The sequence below is a fragment of the Pteropus medius genome, unplaced genomic scaffold (genome assembly GCF_902729225.1).
Source record: "Pteropus medius unplaced genomic scaffold, Ma_sr-lr_union100, whole genome shotgun sequence".
NCBI classification, from domain to species: Eukaryota; Metazoa; Chordata; class Mammalia; order Chiroptera; family Pteropodidae; genus Pteropus; species Pteropus medius.
Window position 1 is genome coordinate 34,103,571 of NW_024355205.1, and position 23,589 is coordinate 34,127,159.

At 45.4% G+C, this 23,589-nt stretch overlaps 1 protein-coding gene across 10 annotated transcripts in view; it reads right to left on the minus strand.

The window, feature by feature from the left end:
- Window positions 1-23,589, minus strand: part of HLCS (holocarboxylase synthetase) — a 179,753-nt gene that overhangs the window by 148,242 nt on the left and 7,922 nt on the right. For 2 of the 10 annotated variants that reach the window (XM_039857490.1, XM_039857489.1), the window contains exons 1-4: window positions 18,480-18,730; window positions 15,326-15,460; window positions 4,639-4,801; window positions 2,642-3,588 (exon numbers count right to left, since the gene is read on the minus strand). In XM_039857490.1, coding sequence (XP_039713424.1) covers window positions 2,642-3,588; window positions 4,639-4,801; window positions 15,326-15,460; window positions 18,480-18,674 — 1,440 coding nt within the window. In that variant the 5' untranslated portion in view covers window positions 18,675-18,730. Of the gene's footprint in view, window positions 1-2,641; window positions 3,589-4,638; window positions 4,802-12,120; window positions 12,140-15,325; window positions 15,461-17,972; window positions 18,211-18,479; window positions 18,732-23,589 lie in introns of those variants that run through there. The other 8 variants (XM_039857492.1, XM_039857499.1, XM_039857493.1 and 5 more) reach the window with 6 other exon arrangements.

The following is a 23,589-nucleotide window of genomic DNA, read 5'->3' on the forward strand; positions in this document are numbered from 1 at the left end:
CAGATCCACGCAGCACGCACAGTGAGGTGTGCTGAACTCGCTGTCACGTGTGAGGTGCCGAGGAGGAAAAGGAGGGCTGGGCCTACGCGCAGGCCCCCAGCATTCCAGGCGGGGCAGGAGGACAGCCACCCACCGACGCCGTGCGAGGCGTGTCTGTGGCGTCTGTGGGCTGCAGGATGAGGCGAGAAGAGGCACCTCTGGCTCTGCATGACAGGGCACGTTCACGTGGGATCCGCACTCCTGGTGCTCTGGCCGGAATCCTGTGACCATAGCGATGGGCCCACGGCCGTAACTTGGCTTCTTCTAAAATGAAGGCTTTTTGAACAGACCAAAAGCCAGAGCTAAAAATGTCCCCAGTCACCAAAAGGGCAACAGAAGAAGGGGGTGCTCCTGGAATCTAGTGAGTAGTGCTGCCAACACCCCACAAGGCACAGGACGACCCCACAGCAAAGAAGGATTTGGCCCAGAATGTCGACAGTGCCGTGGCCAAGAAGCTCTACTATGAAAGCAGAACCACTTCTGCCATGTGCTAAGTTAAATTTTAAAAATTCTTTTTTTGTAGGGTATCAGATGAGGGCTAGACTTATCAGGGCAATCGCTTCGTAAGTTATATAAATGTCTAATCACTATGTTGTAAACCCGAAACTAATATTGTATGTCAACTAGAATTGAAAAAAAATTTTTTCAAGTTTAGATAAAACTCACAGCCAATACTTAAAAAGTAAAAAAAAATTTAATCCATTATTGCGATTTTATTTGGACAAGCTCATGGCAAACTTCCGGCCCAGTGATAATCCAACGTCAGCATTAATCCGCAGCCTTAAATTTTCCCTGCAAACCTGATCAGTACAGCAAGTACTGTAAAACTTCCTTTTCCTTTATGATGATGGATGTCAAAAGCATCACTGCGCAGGCTGCGAGGCCACCACCTACCGTGCAGCTGTGGTTTGCCCTTGAAGTACTGTGCCTCCTCTTACTGGGTTACATCATTACTCGATTTATTACAAAGATGAAGGCTATGAAATTGAACAGGGAAAGAGGAAACTAACCAGCCTGTGGTATTATTTATTGGTTGAGCTCGGCAGCGAGGTATCGTAGTGACACAGGCCCGAGGAGAAAACAGTGACCCTGTCACTGAGACTGGAAGTCATTTAAAATCAAAAATGACTTTCTAATCCTCTGAATCTGATTTTTGAAGCTGCATCATATTGCCTTTTTTTCTAGAGTAATGCATGCAGTATCAAATTTTATGACAGTAATGGGGTCAATTTAAATGGTGCAGCAAGCAGATTTGCTAGCGACTCAGAGAAACGGATCGCAACAGTGCCAAATCGATTTTCTAGTACAAGTCTGTACACTGGGGTGGTAAAATTCACTATTTGAAACTGAAATACGGCCCGAGGAAGTTGGGTTTTTAAGTGGATTTTCTGAGAATGCGTAGTTACTATAGTTACTGTATTTGCAGAAAGAAAATAAGTAAGAGGAACATTTATTAGGCCTCCAAAAACGAATTCACGTGGTTTGCGGCCCATAGAAAACCTGACTGTGCGGCTCGTGTTCATCTGTCCTAATGTCCAGATTTCTTAATTCTTTGCATCTTTGGCTGAGTATTATCTTAAGAATAAATGAGTGGGAAAATGGAAAAGGAAAAAACCTAAACCCTTGAAGAATGTTTGGTTAGAAAACCTAAGACACACAGCATAGAAAATGAAAACAAACGACAAAAAAAAAAAGGAAACTCTAACTCAAAACAGCGATTCCTATAATAAAATCTGTGACACCCTGAGAACTACTCAGGGCCAAAAATCTACGTCTCTTTACTCATCTCATTAGATCATCAAATCCTTAAGGATGAGTATTCATCTAACGACTTTTCCTCGAAGGCATTGAAAAATTTGCAGTAAACGATCAGGAATTCTGAAATAGTCTCTTCTGCTACCGTTTCTTTAAACAAGCAAAAAGCTCAAAGGAAAGGGTAGGAAAAACTTCTGGCAGAGGAGCTCAAGGACCCAAGGATGGGAAGGAAGTAAGCGGCCTTTCCCTCTCGCCCCCCCCGCCGATTGCTTCCTACCTGCGCATTAATACACCGGAAATCTAAATCGCTTCAACATTCTCTTTTTCTAATTTTTTTCTCAGCACTTAGATATTAAGAGTGACAAATCATAAGAATGGAACTGAGGATTTGATGCTGTTTTCAGCGCTCACTGCCCCCCCAGTTGGGAAGCATCCGTGAAAACCCCAACATCAACTCTAAAACTTTAATGTGACAGTTACTAACGTCTGTTCAAATACCTACGTTAAGTAAAGGTTCGATTATGTTAACCAGAGTGTGCTTTGAGTCAAGAGAGTGGACTAAGGCATTTTAGAAAGATTAATACCAGTACAGATCAAAATGAGAAAGAATTTTCTGACTAATCCTTGGTTAACCAGCCATCTTCTGCCCCGTTCCTCCGTCACCAGTATTCTGGTTAGCCAGGACATTCATGTGACAGGAAGGCCCTGATCTAAACCAACTACTCACCATCGTCAATAACTCCCAGCCAAAGGTCAAACACAGTGCAGATTCTCAATCCCTTCAATGTCAAGGGCATATTCCCCATCAAAGAGACCTCAGAGCATTACGTGGACATCACCTCCGTACCTGGCAAAGAACAGCTTCTCCTCCACATGTTCCAAAAGGCACTTGCACAATCAGCCTGTCCTTGTCCTCATTTTCCAGGCAGCCCTGGAGCTTGTCCATGCTGAGCCGCTCCCCGGGGCCCTCGTCGTAGACGCAGCCACTGCTCAGGATGCTGAGCTTCACCTGGCTCTGGTCAGCCCTGGAGAAAACCAAGTTCTGGACGGTGTCCCGCAGTGCGTCCTTGCTTCTCATGTGGAAGCCAGCAAACGTGAAGGGCGAAGACAGGCCCAACACCTTCCCTCCCTGAGAAAGATAGGCCATGAACTTCTGATGCAGGTCTTCGGGAACAGACTCCTTGCTGGCGATGACCAACAACAGACAGTTGTCTGACCAGGGGTCTCTGCGTGCACTCTCCCCCGGCAGCTGGTAGAGCGTGTAGCTATCAGTGTCCACGCAGTCGGCCAGAACAGACCGAACCTGCTGGAACCTGCCCAGGGCTTCCTGGGAGTCGGAGCCCACATAGATGAGGATGTTGGGTGCCTTTCGCATGGTGTTGACTCTCCTCCCTTCTCTCTCTGGGCAAGTGGCATCAGCAACACCCTCCAAACTGCTGCTGTGATCATAGGGAAGATCTGGAATGTTCTCTGCAGATGCAAACTTGACGGATTCGATAGTGCTGTTCTCAAGCTCCAAACACTCATGGCAACTAGACAGATGGAGGTGACAGAGCTCGACAGAACCCAGCTCTCTGTCGTGCCCCGCAGCAGACTCGCTCCCGGAGGCACCGCCTTTTCCCTGGGTGGGCTCCGCACCGAGAACCGTGGGGTCTTCTTCGCCAGCGTGCTCCATAATGTCCGGCTCAGGCTTACCCTCAAAAGAAGCTTCGGGGCTCAGCTGCAGGATCAGGGCCGGCTTGTCTGTGGCCTGGTCCTTAAGTTCCTTCAGAGCCGAGTCCTGCAGGTGCACCGCTAAAGCAGGAGCGGAAAAGACACTCAATTAGTGATTCTCGTTTGTCACGCAGCTCAGTTCAAACCACGTAACTGCTCCCGCCCGCTAGGAGGGGGCCCCTGATGATCCCGAGTGGAATCTCAAGTCTCTGCAACATCTTTCCCATAAAAACTGGAGAAACCTCAGATACCCTAATCGACTGGTGAAGAAAGAGAGATTCAGAAAGGTAATTCTGCCTACTTACTTGTAGGTTCAGTTTCTTGGATGTCAATCTCCTATGTGATAATGAAACTAAGAAACAAAAAAGACATGCATAGCGAGTCCGTCTAAGTGCTCTCCAGGAAAAAGTCACTAGTGGGACATGACAGCATCAACCTGGGAGAAGGTCCTTCCGGTATCTTGTCTCAGGACTGGAATGTAAGTTTACAATCACCGATTCGAAACGTATTTACTGAGCAGCTGCTACACATGTGGCATGGTACCGGGCACATGCACATGGCAAATGGGGAAATTAAGTGATTTACACAGATTTCCAGAGCTGGTAAGCGACACTTATTTGCTCAAGATACAAAAGAAGACTTCCACGGATATAGAAAGCCTGCTTTGAAGCCTAATTCAGAAAGGACATTTTGCGTGATTCCTAAAAAAAAATATGTGTCCCAAAATATCGTGGTATGTATATTTCGAGTAAAAAACTGTTAGATTTAGAACTTCCTAGTAACACCGGCTAAGCTTTCCATTCACTCAAACCCTGGTCTAGAAACTAGTTATACTATATCAGATTGGGAGAAATAAATATTATATGGGTTCTGATTTGCATGCTACCTCACAGACAATGCAATTATAGGAAACCCTTGTTTAAGAACTTTAAAAGCACTAACGATATACTCAGGGATAAGCACCTAAAAACAACAACAACAAAACGCATGTATGAATTTTATAGTTATGGTTAAAACCAACCTGTTGACTGAATTGAACTGAAAATAAGCATTGCCCTTAAGTTATAACGAATAGGAGTGCTCAAAAGTCCTTAATAACCCATGATGAAAACATTTTCTAAAGTTACTTACAGACGATCTTTTGGGGTATCAGTCCATTGGTCATCTGGAGTCTGTCTTCCATGAACGCCACCCCCAGCTTACTAAAGTTGTCCACGCTCGCTTTGGCAATTAACTGATAAGGATCCCCAGGTCTGCAAGCTAATGGCAAACAATAGTCTGACCACTTCACGACCTAAGAAAAAGTGTATGAGAGAGGAGGAAGAAAAAAGTTAAGATTTTACTTCTCTAAAATAACCAGATACTTTATTTTTCCCTCCAGCTCCCCACCACTACATTAGAGCCAAATATAATGAATTACTGAGCCCTGCATTTTTGACGTTAGTCAAAGCTAAGGCTTAAACATTCTCTTTTCTACCTGACAACAGGGCTTACACAGCACTAAATATAATCCTCTCATTTAAAAGCAATTGAAGTCTCGACTGATTTTTCAAGGAATTAAAAGGAGAAAGCATCGTTCCCCAGATACTGGAAAAATATAAACTTGCCCCTAGTAACATGTATAGGAGTAAACAACAAGTCCACATTATCCAGTAATGCACGATGCAGACCAGCTTCTCCCAAAGTGGGGTCCAAGGCCAACCGCAGCAGCACTGTGCGGGAGCTGGAGAAAGCTTCGGGTCCCTGAGCACTACTCTGTCTAGTGCTCCAGACTCTCTGGAGCTGCAGCCCAGGACCCAGAAGTTTTAAACATGCTTCCCACGGATTCCTGAAACAGGAGAAAAACTCTCAAGGACCCTCCAGAGAGCCCGTGCCAGTTCACATTCCCACCACGAGGGGTCAGGGGAAATGAGAGCAGACAGACAAAACTCAGTCCTTCGAGCTTTTGGTTTTTATATAAGAAGAATTTGAAACTGGGACAAAGAAAGGGGGAGCCCCCTGGGATTCAGAGCCTGGCTTTGGAGTCTGAGGACCTGGGTCTGGGTCAACGTCGACTCATCGTCGTTGTGTGTCCTCAGGTAAGTCTCAGAACCTCTCAGGTCTCAGCTTCCTCATTCGTAAAACAGGAATAATGATATTAGCTATTACAAGTCTGGCTTTAAAAGCAATAATGAATATAGTGGTCCTTTTTTAAGACACCATGAATAATTTCTCTACTTTCCAAAATTAATCTTCTCAGAGACCTACTGCCCCAAATTTCAGAATTAGAGATATATAATTTTGAACTCTATTTTTTTATATTAGTAGGATAGATTTTTAGAACTCTTGCTGAAAACAATGAAAAAATGCTGGATAAAATAAATAAAACATCATCCTAAAAGCACCGAAGAACTGACTACATAATGAAGAACTGCCAGGCCAAATGCTGGGGAAGTCCTGAACCCACAGAACTAAGGGGGTTTCCACAAGCCAGACCACTTCCGCCCAGCAGGTATGTGCTTGCCCAGGAAACCCGGCCTCAAAAGTCAAGGTCTGGTTGGCAGAAGCACAGACGTATAGATTGATGGATCGGAACTGAGAGTATAGAAATAAACATATACATTCACAGACAATTGAATTTGAAGAAGGTTGACAAGACAATTCAATGGGGAAAGAATAATCTTTTCAACAAAAGGTGCTGGTGAAACTGTTATCTACACGCAGAGAATGAAAATGGACCTCTACCTCATACCACGTACGTCATACAAAAATTAACTCAATCTAGATCAAATTCTCAATATAACAGCTAAACCCACAAAACTCTTAAAAGAAAACATAGGCATATACCGTCAGATCTTGGATCAGACAATGGTTTCTCAGATAGGACTCCGAAAGTACAAAAGCAACAAAAGAAGAAATAGATAAATTGAACATCATCGAAATTTTTTGTGCTGCAGGAGACTCTTTAAAGAAAATGAAAAGGCAATAATCCACAAAGTGGGAGAAAGTATTTGCAAATCATGTATCTGAAAGACTTGTATCCACAATATATAAAGAACTCCTACGACTCAACAATAAAGACAAATACCCGATTTAAAAATGGGCAAATGATCTGAACAGATAGTTCTCCAAAGAAAACATGCAAGTGGCTATAAGAACTTGAAAAGATGCTCAACATCATTAGCCATTAGGGAAACACAAATCAAAACCACGAGATACTTCACCTCTACTGGGATGGCTATTCTCAAAAAGATGGACAACAGCAAGTGTTGCCAAGGGTGCTGAGAAATCTGAGCCTTAACGCGTCGCTGGTAGAAATGTACAATGGTGCAGACTCTGAAAAAGAGTTTGGCAGTTCCTCAAAAGGTAAACATAGAGTTACCAAATGACCCGGCAGTTCCACTGCCAGGTAGAACCCTAAGAGACCTGAAAACATATGTCCACACACAAAACTTGCACACGAACGTTCACAGCAGAATTATCTGCAACATCCACAGAGTGGTAACAGCTCACACGCTCATCAACAGTCGAATGGATGAAATGTGTATATCCACACAATGCATTCGACCATGAAAAGGAATGAAGTACTGACACATGTTACGACGTAGATGCATCTTAAATACATCATGCTCAATGAAGGCAGCCAATGACTAAGGGTCAAATATTATATGATCCTATGTTTAGGAACTATCCAAAACAGACAAATCTGTAGAGTTAGGAAGTAGATTAGTGGTGGTGACAGGCGGAACGGAGAGACTGACTGCTGAAGGGTACGCAGTTTCTTTTTAGGGCGATGAAAATGTTCTGGAATTAGATGGTGGTACTGAATTGTAACTGTACACTTTTAAAAGATGATGTTCATGGTATATGAATTATATCTCAATTTTTTTTTTTTTAGGCAAGGCAACCCTCGGTTGACCTCATAGATTGCAAGGACCTTGTCAGCTTACAATTCCTTATTTTATTTTATTTTTTTAAATTACTTTTTACACCTACAGCACCTGGTCTTCCTAGGCAGTCTCCCATCCAAGGACTAACCAGGCTCGACCCTGCTTAGCTTCCAAGATCAGATGGGATCGAGTTTGTTCAGGGTGGCATGTAGACACATCTCAATTTTAAAAAGGAAAAAGAGTTGAAGGGGTTTGCTCGTTCCCACACAGTTCCAGGATAGCCTAGACGTCAGAGGACCCCCGAGCCTGACTTCCCAAACTTGAATCCTGGCTCCTCTGGCTAATAGCTGTATGACCTGAGCAAGTCACTCCACCTCTCTGTGCTTGGGTTTCCTGTCTGTAAGGCGTTGATCACAGCACCTACCTGGGAAGGATATTGGGAGAGCTAAATGGGGTAACAGGGCATTCTTATTCTAAAACATGGAGTCCTTAGAGCTAGTATTCTCAGCATGGGAATTGGGTGGGGGGAGGGGCGGGAAGCTGGAAAAAATCCTAGGTATCACAATGGTTTTGGCCATCCAAGGCTCAACCCTACCCCACAAAATCTTATTCCTTAGTATTTCATTTCTCCCCTTAGGGAGAATTCAAATTGAATTTAATGTTTCTCCTTAGGGAAATAATAATTTTAAAAGTTGATAAACACTGTCTTAAAAGGAAAAAACATTAAACATAAGTCTTTAAGGTCAAAAGGCCGAAACCCATTTATAGGTCTAGGTCTGCATTCCACATTTGGAGAAAGAAACCCCAGAATTTTCCTTTGGCTCCATCGGTAGCTTTCCGTCCGCTTTATCACCTGCTTCTCCCACCTCCCCCCGGACACACAGCCAGCGTGAACACATTCAACTGGAGAGTCAGCCCTGACCAATGTTTCACTGGGACTCTGCGTTTCAAGCGCGACATCTTTGATCAGATGAGAGGTAAAGCGTACAATTTAGGCAAATATTAGGTTAATCTTCAGCTCTGAGAAGGGAGAGAGGATGTCAGCTCAGGAGGATGAGAAGACAGACCCACTCCCTTGACAAGAGCTGACTTTTCAGACCAGGGCGAATGGGAAACGTGAAAAGGAACAGTACCATCTCCTGAATGAAGCTGAAAGCAGCTTTGTTCTTAGCACTATCTCTAGCAATCAAAGACCGAGGGGAAATGGCCGGCAGATGGAGAGTCAGCCAGGCACTCAGGTGTTCAAACGTTGATTTAGCGCCCAGCTGTATGTAGCAGGGGCTGGCGGGGCTCTGCCTCAGAGTAAGCACCCAGCATAACTTCGCACACACCTCTGGAGGAGCCGAGAAACAGGAGATGAACAAAGCCAGGGGAAGGACAGGAAGCAGCCAGAGAAAAATATACACAAGTCCCTGATCAAGTTTCTCAGCTCAGCCAGCCGTTTCCTCAATGAAGTGCGTTTCCTTTTTCTAGGAGCCTGGTCCAGGAGCCATAGACCATGCAGACTCCAACGAGCAGCACTGCATGCTCCGATCAAAGCAAAGCCACACTGGTCCAGGAGTGTTTGCCATCCAGGGCTAAAAGCAAGCAGGGCACTTTTAATTTGCACTTGAGATGGAAACAAAGGGGTAGAGAAAGAAAAGGGAAGTCAAACAAAAGGCTTACTCCCAGAGATCAAAGCTAAGGAAGCGCTAGCTGGCTCCAAACAAAAGAATTTCTTCTTAGAAGTAGCCTGCAGGAATCGCTTCCATAACCAGAGCCCTTGGCTTGAGGCAGCACTGATTACAGCAGGCAGGATGCGTCTGCTCTGTCAACTTAAGATCCATGTCCATGAGGAAGGCCCAGGACCAAAAAGGCACAGGTAAAATTTGAGGGGGTGACTCTTCAACGAACTTCCCTCTCCCCACCCCAGGCTGCCTGCAGCATTCAGTGAGCTGAAGTTCTGCAGCAAAGAGGGGACCAGAAATCTCAACGACCTATTAGGTGATGGTTAATTCTATGTGTCAACTCAGCTAAGCCATGGTACTGATACGTGGCCAAATAGCAGGCCATATGTGACTATGAAGATTTTTTAGATGAGATTAACATTTAAATCAGTAGACTTTGAGGAAAACAGATTATCCATCTTAATGTGGGTGGGCCTCATCTAATCAGCTGAAGGCTTTAGGAGAAAAGACTGAGGTTCCCTGAGGAAGAGGGGATTCTGCCTCCAGACTGCTTTCGGACTCGAGCTGAAACAACTCTGGGTGTCCGCCCTCCCGGCCTGCCCTCAAGATTTTGGACTCCCCAGACCAGTATCATGTGAGCCCACTCCTTTAAGTAAATCAATCAATCAATCAATCAATCTCTCTCCCTTTCTCTCTCTCTATCTCTCTCCTCTTCTCTTTCTCTGTCCCCACCCCACACATGCACATGCACACTCTCACGCACGTACAGACCCCATAACTGTTTCTCTGGAGAACCCGGACTAATACAAGTTACAGTCAGTTACCCAGAGTCAAATCATTGATGGTATTAAATTTTCTGGCTCTTGTTTCTCCTCTTCCGAATCAATTTAATTACACGTTAGGTTTTTCTAAATTTCTGAACTGGATGAAGGAGGACTAGACACAGAGATGTGAAGAATGTGAAACCATGGGAGTAGAAGGAGAAGGTAACTTCTGATGTTCAGTCATCCTCACTGCCTTTCGGGGATAAAGGAGTACTACGAAATTCATTTTCACTGCGTTACTTAAGAAGATAATAAGCCCTATGGCACTTTTAAGAAGCGTGTATTGGAAAACCAAGTGACAGTGTAAGGGATACCACGGCAAGCAGGAGCTGAAACTATAAAGAGACACAGGCGGAACTTACAAGTTGTACTGAAAAGCCATGACTGACCAGGCACTCAAGGAAATGGGTGGTCTGAGTGCTTTAATTTTCTGAATAACTGAGAATTAATCAGAATGCAAAAACCCTTGTTATCGCAAACTTTTTCATATTATTTGTGTTCTTTCGATGCCCCTAAGCACCTGAAGCCCAGCGTCTGTACTAGATCATCACCCACAATTGGTCACTGCCCACTTTATTCCCCACTCACCGATGTTGCTAAGCTGAGGAAGACCAGAGGTTTTCGCTGACATCCCAAGTGTCCTGGTTATCCATCGCTGAGTAACAAACCACCCCAAAATTTAGTGGCTTAAACTAAGCATGTATTTGACTCACAGATCTAAGTTTGGGCAAGGCTTGACTAAGACAGCTTAGCGCTATTCCACATGGCACCAGCTAGTCGGGCTCAACTGGATGGTCTAAAGGGGCTCCCGCTCACAGCTGGCACGTTGGAGCTGGGAACTCAGCTAGGACTGTCCCGTGAGGGCCGGGTCCTTCCTCCTGTGTCCCTCCCCTCTCAGGGCAGCTGGAGCTTCCTCGGAGCAAGGGCCCCGGGTTCCGAGGATCCAGGCAGAAGCTGAAAGATTTCTCATGAACTAGTCTGCAAGTTCCAGGATATCACCCCACCACTGCCTACTGGACAAACAAATCACAAAGGTCAGCCTAGATTTGGGGGAAAGGCACGAGAATGGCATGTCCCGAGATGGACATGCTCCTTCAGCCTGGGCCCCCGATTGTGCAACGTGAACGAGAAGCAAAGATTTGCTGTTGGAAGCCACCAAGATTTTAAGGTCATCTGTTATTTCAGCAAAGCTGCATTCCTTATAGCGGCCCCTGCACGAGCTCCTCCTAATGCATTCTTTATCTCCCCGAATGATTTCCCATCCACCCAAAACCCCCTCATCATCTCCTGAAAAGCCCCTGCTTCTGCCTCCATCTCACCCTTCCTGCTACCAGTACTCTGCAAGGCCATTCTCTCCTCCCACGTGGAGTACAATCTCATCAAGGTTTGCTTGCACAATCCACGCTCCAACCTGCCTGAATTGCAATCTTTCTAAAGCACAAATCTGATCGTTCTGCTTTTAAAAGAAAGTTCTCACCTACTGTCTCTAGGATAAAGTCCTAATTCCTTTTGGTGTTTGTGAATCTTTTTCGACCTGTGTATCATGTATATTTCTGTACTATTAAAGAATACTCAATTCTGATACACAGGAAACAAGAAAAACTGCATGGATGAAACTTTTAAGATAAAGCCAGTAACTTGTAAGACACGCTAAAGATAGATGAAATAAACGGAACGTGGCTTGAACACATAAAAAGGACGGAACGAAAGAGAGTATTCCTCCTAGACAAAGATCCGTAAGAGCCCCCGTAAATGCAAAATCCCATCAAGCAACCAATCTGAATGGGAACTGCAGACTTTGTGAGAAAACAGTGAGCTGAGATCGACTCCTTTTGAGGTTCCGAAGCCCAACTTATAAAACGGAGCTCAGTGTAACAGCCAGGGTCGTCAGAAAAAATAGCTCGAGATTATCTCCAGCTCCTGGCTGCAAAACCCATCAAACTCACCAATCAAAAACAAAATGAGTTACCTGGGCAGTATCCTTGGTGGTAAGCATCTTTTGACCCTCAGAAAATTAAGTAAATCTTTCTTAGAAAGTAAATTTAATGGGATAACGGCGGTAGATGCTAATTATCTCTCACTAGCTAGTCTTTCTCTCTTGTATTAACAGAACTCCAGGTTTTCTCTGAATCCATGGCTGTCCAGCTACAGAATGCTTTTGTGAGTCTCCTCTGCAGCTGAAGTGATGGGAGCAGAAGTGACGTTTGAAACTTCTGGATCTTAATTTTAAAGAGGAAGCTGGTTGTCGCCTACCTCTGCTGCTCTCCCATTCTGAGGGCTGGAATGGGGACGAGGTTGACTGCAGTGGTTGTGGCAGGGGCAGCAGGAGCCAGCCTCTACCAGGAGAGAGAACCACCACCTACGATGGCAGAGGGGAGATGATACAGCAACGAGAGAGAAGGAACTGGGTCCCCGGATGGCCTTACAGAGCAGAACCACCTCCCCGAGAGAATTAAAATTCTAGCTTGTTTGAGTCACTGTAGTTCCGGGCTTGTTATAGCAGCTTAGCCTGTTCCTTACATAATACAGTAACTATGTTCCTTAAGATGTCTTTAACCCCATAAAGATGTATTATTAAGTCACAACGACTTAGGAAATTAAGAGCACAGCAGTGATGTTTTTGTGGTAAGAAGGAATCTGTGCATATTTGATATTTTATGTAATTGCAATATTAGAAATTTTGGCCTTGGTTTTAAGTTGAAAACTTTATTTATATATATATACACACACACACACACATATATGTATGTGTATAAATATATGTGTGTGTGTGTGTGTATAGAATATTAGACCATATAAGAAAATGTCAAGCTTACTATAAGTTAAGTAATTTATAAGAATTGTGTACGTGTTTAGAAAAGGGTTTGTTCATCCAGAGAACTTAAATTTCTGAAAAGAAATTGTGGGAAGAGAGGCAGGAAGATGGGAGAGAGAAAAGGTGGAGGCAGACGCCACGGAACAAACAGCTGGAGGGCCTCCGTGGGGGCCACACAGGTACATATTCTAGTTTCCATACTGAGTGGTGAGTTCATAGGTATTTCTCATACAGTTTCAAACTCATGAGCGAATGAGGGCCGTGCATGGACCAATGATGAGAGTGCATTTTGATCCAGGACTGTAATTAATCCAAGTCTGTGTTCCTGGAGTCCAAAAGTAAAATGTTTTAAGATATCTGAGTTTGTGAACAGGATAAATATTATTCAAAAATTCCCTTAACAGATTTTTGCTAAACTTACAGAAATGGTAAGCTAAATTTAAAAGCCCAAAGAAATGGACTCTTCATGGGTTAAAAAAAAAAAAAAGCAGATCATCAGTAATGTCACGATTCAAATTAAACGTCATGGGTTATGATCATGGATTCTGAGTGCCCCATCTGTTTAAAACCCTTCATTCACGTCTCTGTCTACTAAAAAGGGTACGGACATTGGTTAAAATCTTGCCTACCACTTAGCAGCTAGTAGGTTTAGAAATGTTTAATCTTATAATTTCGGTTTTCTAATCTTTAAAATAATATCTTGCAGAGTTTTAAGCATAATGGGTAACACGTGGAAAATGCCTCACGGGGGCTTAATAAATGGTATTATCTTAAGTATATATGAGGCTAAATAAAACACGAACCGGTAGGAGAGAATGTAGTGTCACAGCTCCCCGGACTGCTCCAGGGCCACCTGCCACACCCTACGCCCCCTTCTGAGCTCCAAACAGCTCCTTGCTCTTCTTTAAGTTCCGGCACCTATCTCACAGCTCTCATTTTGGCCTCCCTTGAATTAGTCAATTATTTCTAGTCCTATCCCTGTCTTCCTTTTCTCTCATCCCAAAACGACGTCTTAAAGACTTGTCTGTGAAATGGAAATACAGCAAATCTGGCTCTTATCAGCAAAACCCCTACTAAATCGTCCACGTGGCTGGGAGGGACCACCGTGAGGTGAGGGAAGAGGCCTACAGAGCAGGTTAGGGTCAGACTTCCATGAGCCTAAGGCCTGACTGCATCTGATGGGAAGGCATCCACCAAAGCTTAAGCAAGAGCGTGTCCAACTGGATTTGCTCCTAGAAGGATAACTCTGGCCATCAAGAAGAAAATCCTCAGAAGGGACACGGGACAGAACGATACCTTAGAATAAAATGACAGATTCAGACGAAAAGATAATGAAGGTGAGAATGAAATGCGGAGGGATGGACACGGAAGAGGGAGGCTGAGACACCCGAGAGTGGTGTTAGACGAACTTAACCTTAACCGCAGGGAGGCGGCAGGAGGCGGCGAGAGATTTTGAGATTTGGGGTGTCATCTGAGATGTTCTTTTTTCCAAGCAGAGAAATATAAACTCGTTTTGGACACGGTTTTGGGGTTTGAAGTCTTTTCAGAATACTTGGAGTGAGGCGTCTAGGAAGTACATGGCAATATAAAGTCAACCATTCAGGCTGATTTTGGAAGCAAAGAGTTGTAGGTGACAAAACAAAAATTCTAAGATGTCCTGATTTAAATTACCACAGGCCAGAGGGTGGAAGGGAGAGGTAAGGGGTTAATCAGTTAACAGAGCTGCAGCCAAAACCAGTAAGACTGATCACATTCCCGAATGTATGTTAAAACTTTAAATCAACTTCCAGGCAGCTATCTAAAAAAAAAAAAAAAAAAAGGCAACCACCAGATACCACCACATCCTCACTTATGCCAAAACTTTTCAGACTATTTGCCCCACAATCAGTAGTCCAGTGGAACACACCTTCCCCAGAACTGCCCCCCTCAGCACTCCCACCCCTTATCTACAGCCACTGTAAATTCTTTCAAAACAACTTACATCTTTTCCCCCAAACCCACTGGATAAAAGAGCCCGTCAGCTCTAGAGCATGGGACATTTCATCTTCTCCATCTACCCCGGCTGCTGCTGGTTTAGACCATATATTCCAGGACCTCGTCCTTTTCTGATTAGCGTGTGGCTCAATAAACTGTTTCTTTTAGGACAACTTTCAGCCTCAAAGGTTTTCGTTTAATATTAGGGATGGACTAGATCAGTGGTCCCCAACCTTTTTGGCACCATGGTCCGTGGCCCGGGTTTGGGGACCCCGGACTAGATGACCTAGGAGACAGACTCAAGCAGTGCTGCCCAATTAAAACATAACGTGCCACAAACACAAGTCACACGGTTAGTTTTAAATTTCTAGCACCTGCATTTAAAAAGAAACAGGTGAAAGTTTTACTAATATTTTAATTTAACCCAAAATATCCAAAAAAAAAAAAAAGGGGGAGTCACAAAGCCAGGAAACGGCACTCATAAAAAAAACAAAAACAAATTTAGTTTTAAGACACGTAGTTTCCTTACGGTACCTACGTGAAAAACATGTTATACCGTCATGAGACAGGTTAGTTTTACCCTACTGATGATGTGTGACAATATGAAGTCATTGGAAAGAATTATGGAAGCCGAAACATTTTCTTAAAAAAAAAAAACCTGCTACTCACTGTTTCTGAAGAAGACGGTCTCTGTAAATTCTCACCTTGTACCCAAATGCTCTCCGTCACAAATGCTATGTGTTCTGCTTCAAGTATAAAAGGAGAAACAAGAAATAGGGCCCATTTGTTCAAGTCATCAATGGACTGGATGGAGGGAAAGAAACAAAAAAAGAGGATTCAATATCGCTTCAAGCCATAACTGCCACTTAGGTCAACATCCGGCACATTCCCTCCTCTGTAATTCCAGGTGAGATCTAGCTAAGGTTTCCTGGTAGCCTCCTACAGACCCCATTCACCCCGTGTTTCTTGTTGAACTGTGACTATTCAAACAGCAGCAAAATCCCCTCTAGGACTGACAGCTTTAACATCTCCAGATATTTCTTATCAAGCAATTAACTAAATCTGGGCTTCTCTCTCCCATTCCTTACAGCTGAGACCATGTCATTCCAAATGACAACTTGGAATGACATTAAAAGATGACGAGGCTCAGAAGCGCGTTACTAACAGAAGCCTGGTGAGCTGTTCTCCCATCTCCGCTGCCATTGTAGCATCGAGATTGGTTAGCAGATTGGATAAGCCACTTATCTCTGCTCTCCTAACCGGAAATCTCTCTAAAAGAACAGCAAATTTCAAGGCTTTAACACACAAAACACATCCAGAGCAGAAAGAGCTGAAACCTAAGGCTGCAGGGAAAGATAGCATCACCACCACCACCACCACCCCCCCAAAAAAAGGCCTTCGAGTCAGGCTCTGCAGTGTGGCTTCTCAGTTCAACTCTGTCCTGACTAGAAAGAGCAACAGGTGTTTCCACCAGGCCTAGTGACCTGGCACACAGCATATGCTTATCGTCTGTTGAACTAATAAATGAATGAAAACTGAGGAGAGAAAATAACTCCTCTGTGTGAGTAAATATAATTATTAATATAGGAGTTAAAAACAAAAAAGATTGTCCACTTTATTCCAACATACAAAATGTGCACATTAAACAAAAAGCTTGAAATTTCCAGTTTGTATAAACTATCTTTGGTTATATTTATCAATTCTTGTGGGACCTTCAATTATATAAACATACGCATTCCATACTTATGAATCTGATTTTTAAATACATAAAATATGAAAACGGCAAAAGCATAAGATTCAGTTCTGTAAAGTTATTTCAGTCCAGGAAGACTGACAATAAGGAATCCAAACCATCAGGCCCATATTTTAAATCTTAAAATAAGAGTAGCTAGTCTACGGCCATGTCACCCTGAATGTGCCCAATCTCATCTGATCTCAGAAGCAGGGACGGGCCTGGTTAGTACTTAAATGGGAGACCACCTAGGAATACCAGGTGTTGTAGGCGTTTAAAAAAATAAATAAACAAGAGTAGCTAATCACAAATAAATTGTCGGGCTTTCCAATTGTAGGCCTTAAACATTAAAGCTTAAACCCAACAGCGACTAAACATTTCTTCATTCACTGAAATACTGAGTGATTATTACAGGTCAAGTTGCTAAGCTAAACAGACCCAGTCCCTAAGGAGAAAAAGATCAAAATTGGAAATACAAACTGTGGCTCAAAATCTCTGAGGGCACAGAGCACGCCGGTCCCATCCAGTCTAGGTCATGAGACAGTGGCATCTGAGCAAAGCTCTGGGGTAAAGTTAACTAAGCAAAGAGCAACAGCACAGCAAGTTACAGAATCCCTTGAAAGCCCAAGGCTGGTTTGGCCGGGGTGCCCCTACACCCAGCTGGAGCGGTCAGCAAGGGCCGAAAAGCATAACCTATAGTTATCGAAGTCAGCAGAAGAGCAATAAAGTCATAAGGAGATGTTCAAAAGTAAAACTGTCTTTCAAAAAATTAAAGACATCTACCTCTCAATATTTTCAAATTTTCTATTCCAATCTAAACCTTAAAGGTTACTCTTTAAGTCAATTTATTCAGTTTGGAAACCAGTACAATAGATAAATCCATTCTCTCAATATTTCTTCATTTTGTCATCTTTCTCAGTGGGGATTCCTGGAGAAAATTAAGCCCTCTCGCTCTCAAGTGTCCATTGTATGTAATGTATGAACTTTACATCGTCCCTTTGCATCTAGTGGATGTAGATATGCAGTCTCTTTGAGAGATCAGCAAAAGGTCAGTCATATTCATTGTGTTATAGAGGACTAACATGGAAAGGTATTTATGATTTGCTAGCAACACGGTACAATCCTGTATCTAAGCATAACCTCAACAGAATATTCAAACCTGGGATAAAATTTAATTCCCATGCGGGTTTTCCGGTTTTACACACAGGGTAAAACCTCATTTTAATGCTACATATGGGTCGATGTTCCAGAAGGGCAGAAACCACTTTTAAATGTTGATGAAAACAATATGTCAATGGAAATTTGCACAGAACTGCACTGTGGAGTCAGGTTCATTTCTAACAGCTGACTGGAAAAAACTATTCTCTTTCGCAGACAGCAGAGGTTTTGCAGAAATTAAACCACAGAGCCGTCTGAACTTGTCGCCACCAAGCTAAGTACTGGACTAAAACACAAAAACTGTGCGCAAATCGAAATGAGACAGATGCTAAGATATCTATCTTATTTCAGTGAGGCGCCTTGCTTGGTAAACGATGCAAGAGACAGGAGAGGAGGACAGGGCAGTTTCTGTCACCTCGGAGATACCTGACAGAAAGCTGAGGATCCGCTGTCGTTCTCTGAATACTGGTTCAACCCAGACACCAGCCCACAGTGGAGGAGAGGGCGTCAGGAGACTTCATGTGGGCAGTGCTCGTGGGGTGCGGTGCGCATCGTCACCGCACCGGCGCACAGGTACATTTGCTCATTGTGAAATGCCACGAGCTTTGCACCTGCACCCTCGGCCCGACGCGCCGCGGAGAGGCGAGCAGGTCGCCTGTCACGGTTTGGGACCTCTGGTCCCCTCATCCAGGCTCCCGTGGGCACTGCGGGCAGAGGAGCCCCCCAAACCTCGAGCTCCCGCGACCCGACTCCCGCGGCCGCGGGGCCCATGCCCGGGACTCGCACGGCCCCTGGCGGGCGCGGGGTCCAGGCGCGCGCTTCCGGCTTCGGGGGACCCGGAGGCCGCGCCCCCGGCCCGGGTCCGCCCCGCCCGCGCCGGCCCCGCCCCGGCCCCGCCCCGCCCCGCTGCGCCCCCGGCCCGCGCCCGCGCACCTGGCTCTCGCCCACGCAGAAGACGCGGCCGCCGCGGCTCAGGCACACGCGGGCGTCCCGGGGCCGCGCGGCCGCCGCGCAGAAGGCGAAGGAGCAGCGCGAGGCGCGCAGCCGCTGCATCGTGGCGCGCACGAGCGCCGCCGGCCGGCGCCCCCAGCGCGCCCACAGATACAGGTAGCACAGCGTGATGAACATAGCCGGCGGGCCGCGGGCGGGGACGCTCGCACCACCGGCTCGGGCCCGCCCCGAGCGGCCGGCCCCGCCCCGTCCCGCCGGCCGGAAGAGGCCGCGTCGCCCGCGAGAGGCTGCGCAGGGCTGGGGAGGGCCGCGGGGGAGGAGGGAGGCCGGGCTGCGGGGCGGGCGGGGCGAGTGGGCGGGGACGTGATGGACGGAGGAGACCGCGGGAGATGATAGCTCGGTTGAGGACCAGCGGGCTAGGCCCCAGGGGCTGCCTGGCCTGTTTAAGCCAGAATCCCGCCTCCCCTCCTTGGAGGGGTGGGAGGCAGATTGAGGAAGGGGCTTTGGATGTTTATAGCATTAATTATCCAGCACCTTACCGGGAATCGAAGTGTTGGCTAAGAGACACAGCCTCTCCCCAGTCTAGTTGGGAAAATAAGGTGAGGGCTTCTTGCAAAAAAGGAATTTAAGATGATTTACATAAACTCATACAATGCGATAATCTGTTTTTTCTGGAATTTTATAGTAAGGGCAGGAAATAAGTTGCGGACAGATCACTAAACGGCTGCCTGGTGTTCTACGACGGGTGACTCACCATCCTCCTGGTCCTCAGCCTGTGCTGACTGAGAGATTAAGTTCCACCCCACCGATCCTTACTGGGATACTAAAAACCAAAGGAACTGCAAAGAAAATCTCGATCTCTATCCAGAAGCTTTAATGTTCATGTTAATATATTATCGTTTTAGAACAGTCATATTGTCAAATCAAAAAGGAATTTTATTAATCAAAATAGAGGAAGAATATAAATTAAAATTTTCTATAATGGGAATCGGGTATAAACCTATCAGACTGACAAAGATTCCCTTAATCACTGGGATTGTAGCTTTTCCCCTCTTGCTCAAAAATAACCATTTTCAGTTTTCATCCCTCCCACCTTTCTGCAGCCTTTGCTTTTCTGGCCATTTCCTGGTGTCTCTACCAGTCAGGGAAACAGAAAGCACTCTAAATACTCAAAAAGGTGTTTTTAATACTGAGACTTGGCTACAAACACAGTGAAGGTGCTAGCATACCAAACATGGGACAGCGAGGCAACCCAGAGAATAGAAATAGCAGAAAGCGGCTGCCAACCCCCATGGAGGTGGAGTGAGCCGAGCGCCTGGGAGCCAGGGTCACCTGGTGGAAGGCGGAACCTTACAGATTTGACTTGTGGGAAACTGAGCCACAGGATAAACAGCTGCTGCTGGAGACGCTGCCAGACCTAGAGAAGAGGGGAAGTTCCTCTGGTTTCTCCATCCCTCTGGCTTTCCACCATCCCCTGGGCTAAACTTCGCTGAAGGCACACAGTAGAGAAGCCTCAAAGAGCCTCCTTCCTCGTGAATCACTGGAGAGGAGGGAAAAGCAGGGGTTGCGAGTGCATCTGAGCAAGAACAGGCGGGTAGCAAGCCCCTCTCCTTTCTGAAATTCCTCCCTCGAGTTCCTTCCAAATTCATTATGTTTCTATTCCTAGGTAATGGCCTGAACTGTGTCCCCCACCAAAAAAAAAAAAAATTCTGCTGTTGAAATCCTAACCCCCAGTACACCAGAATGCGACTGTGTGGTGATTAAGGTAAAGTGAAGTCCCATGGGGAAGCCCTAATCCTGTATGACTGGAGTCCTTGTAAGAGATTAGGACATGGAGGGAAGATCATGTGAAGATGCAGGGGAAAAAACAGCCATCTACAAGGCAAGGAGGGAGGCCTCGGAGGAAACCAACCTTCCAACACTTTGACCTTGGACTTCCAGCCTCCAGACTGAGGAAATGCATTTCTGTTGTTGAAGCACCCACATCTGTGGTACCTTGTTATAGCAGCCCGAGCAGACATCCATCCTAGTTGTCGGTGACTCTTTCTGTCTCTCTGACCCTTCTCTGAACCGTTGGGCACGAGTGATTCTTTGCCCCAGCTTCTCTTCTGTAGTGGTTCCATTTTTCCCCCGGGTTTCAGTGGCCACCCTCTGGGCATGATGCTCAGATCCTCTCTGCCAGCCCTGGCCTCTCCCAGGCCCCAGTGCCATAGTCATCCTTTCTACAGGTCTCAATTCGGATATCGTGTTGGTATCTCAGAAGCAACATGAATAAAACAATGCACTTTTCTCCCACAAATTACCTCTTTACGCTGATTTCTCTTATGTCTGTTTATCACATTCTCCTTTACACCTGGACCTAGAACTTAATCATCTTGGGCTCCCAACTTCTCTCCACCCCGTATCTTGTTTATTTCTGTTGATGGTACCGCCACACAGTCTCTCAAGAAGAGTCTCATCTTCCCATCAACACCTCTCTGCTGTCACTGGAACCAACATGGTAGACTCTTAATTCTCTGTAGGCTTCCCGTTTTCCACTGCTCTGTTTGATCCGGGCACCTTTACATTTGTCATTCTAAAGTGCAGCTCGGATCTCATCACTCCCCTTCCCAAACCCTTCAGTGCCTGCCCCTGCCCACCAGGAAACGCAGGCCGTCTTGCTTGGCATTCAAGACCTTCCACTGTACCCACCTAGTCTGGTCTCCGCTTCGGGCCATCCGTACATTCACTTATTCACTCCACCATCTCTGCACACCAAGCATGGTGCCAATCACTGTGAACATTCCTTCCTTTAACCCTCTCAATAACTGCACGCTATTTATTGTCCCCATGTTGCACAGGAGGAAACTGAATTTAGAGCAGTCAAGTGACTTATGCAAAGTTCCACAACTAGATGGGGAATCTTGGAGCTGAATTTATGTCTTTCTGGCTCCAAAGCCCTTCAATAATAATCGAGGCACCTGAGAGCAAAGAATGCCCTATGCTCAACAATAATAATTTCAAATGAGACTCAAGATCCGAGTGGGAATGGTGGCAGAAGGTTCAGGGTGTGCCACTGCTCGCCCTGAGGACAGTCTTCTATATGTAGATCAGACAGGCTGGGACTGTCTGAAACTGCAATGAACCCAGAAAGCTGCAGGTAGGATTTCAGGGGGATCAATGGGGCAAACAGCTGACTCTGAAAACGCACAAAGCCAAAAGACAACAGGGTCCTGTGGTCCACTGTACAGCAGCCGAACATCACTAATTCATTACTGTTTTAAGGAACCTCAAGTATAGGAAAATCCAAAGTTAAAAATTAGAATCGAAATACAGTGTGGTACCTGGATTGGATTCTGGGACAGAAAAAGGACCTTAGCAGAAAATAAACTGGTGAAACCCGAAATCCATAGTTTATAGTTAATAGTTCTGTGTTATACTAATGTTAACATGTTTTGATAAATCCACAGTTGTGTAAGATGTTAATACTGGAGAAAGCTGTAGGAAGGAACTCTGTACTATTTTTGCAACTCTTTTGTAAGTCTAAAATTATTTCAAAATAAAAAGTTAACAAAAATTAGAGGATGACCTTTTACTGGATTTCATTGGCATTTTCCCCCCGTCCCTCCGGAGCCATGCGGTCTTAAGCACGTCATTTCACCTCTCTGGGTCCCAGCTTTTCAGCTGTTTAAAAAAGGAGCGACACAAACCCAATCCTCTGCAGCTCCCTCTGTAGCTCAAAATTCTGGAATCCCAATACATTTATGTGATTCACTTTACAAGGATTTGATTTGCAGTAATATCTTATTCACTTTCGTGTCCCTGGCATTTAGCGCTATGCCAGCACATAGTAGGTGCTTAATAAAAGTTTCAGAAGCTAAACTGGCTCACACCTCCGTTTATAAAGTGAGCTAACACTGTTATCTCTTTTACCCAGTTGGCCACTAGAGAGAGAAGTGCTCACAAAATTTTCTCTGTTGAAAGCAAATTTATCTTCATCCAGCAGAGGGGAGTGGTCCCTTACATTGAATCCGTCCCTGGTTTGGGGATGGGAGTCACCATCTGTTAGCAGTTTCCTGCTCATCGAGACAAAAACCTCAAGTTGGGGCCATTACTACCATAAGCTTCTAGAAGATCAGATGACCCCCCCCTTACACACACATGTGCACACACACACACAGCACTCTGCAGCCTCAAAAGTAAATCACCTCCGTGAAAGTGAACTGAACTGTAAACGGGTGAGCTCCACTCCCTCCAAGTACAATGTTGTATCTTCCAGTGTCCCAGTCGATGGGAGCACCTTTCTCAGGCACAGAAAAGCATGTCCTGCCCCCAAATTCTCAACTGGTCAGTTTTGGTGCCTGCAGTCCCTCCCTTCAGGGTAAGTCATCTCCCAACACAATGAGATTTAAACTGAAGTCAGTGTCAAGTCCTGGGCTGCTGCTTTTAATAGTGTCTATCCCATTAATTTAGAAAATTCAGAATAGCCCCCTGCCCCTCCCCCCCAGTGTGCAGGACAGAAGACAAACATGCAGCTATAAACTGCAGTCTGATGAGTTGCTAGGCGGAATCCTGGGCAGAGCCTATCTGTGGCAAGAAAGACCACAGGAACAAGCAGAGGGCTGACAAGGGACTACTGGAAAGTCAAGGGACTGAAGCATCAAAAGCTAAAAGGGCCCTCAGAGCACACAGGAAGATGACTATCAAAAAGCATACTCAGCCTGAAGTTACACTTTGCTAACACCCAGCACAGATGCCTTCTCTACTTGAGGCTGAAAACACCAGGACAAGGGGCTGCTGAGTCATATGACAACTGAACAAACTTTCCTTTTCTCCCCCTGCCAACCTGAACATGTTCTAGGAATTAACACCTCCATGCTCAGGAAAAGCCAATCTCTGCTTAAGGGAAACAAAAAGTCGTACTGTTACAAACCCTTGCTACTGGAAATGTCATGGGTCTGGAAAGAATCGGTGGGAGAGCCAGTTACATGCAGCCCTTTACATTCCCAGCTCACGGCTTTGCGCCTTAGTTTTCGCTGAATGTATTTCCACAGAGGCTCCAGTATGGAGTCTCCAAGATGTCCAAGGAAGCTGCAATGCCCCTTGTTGCCTC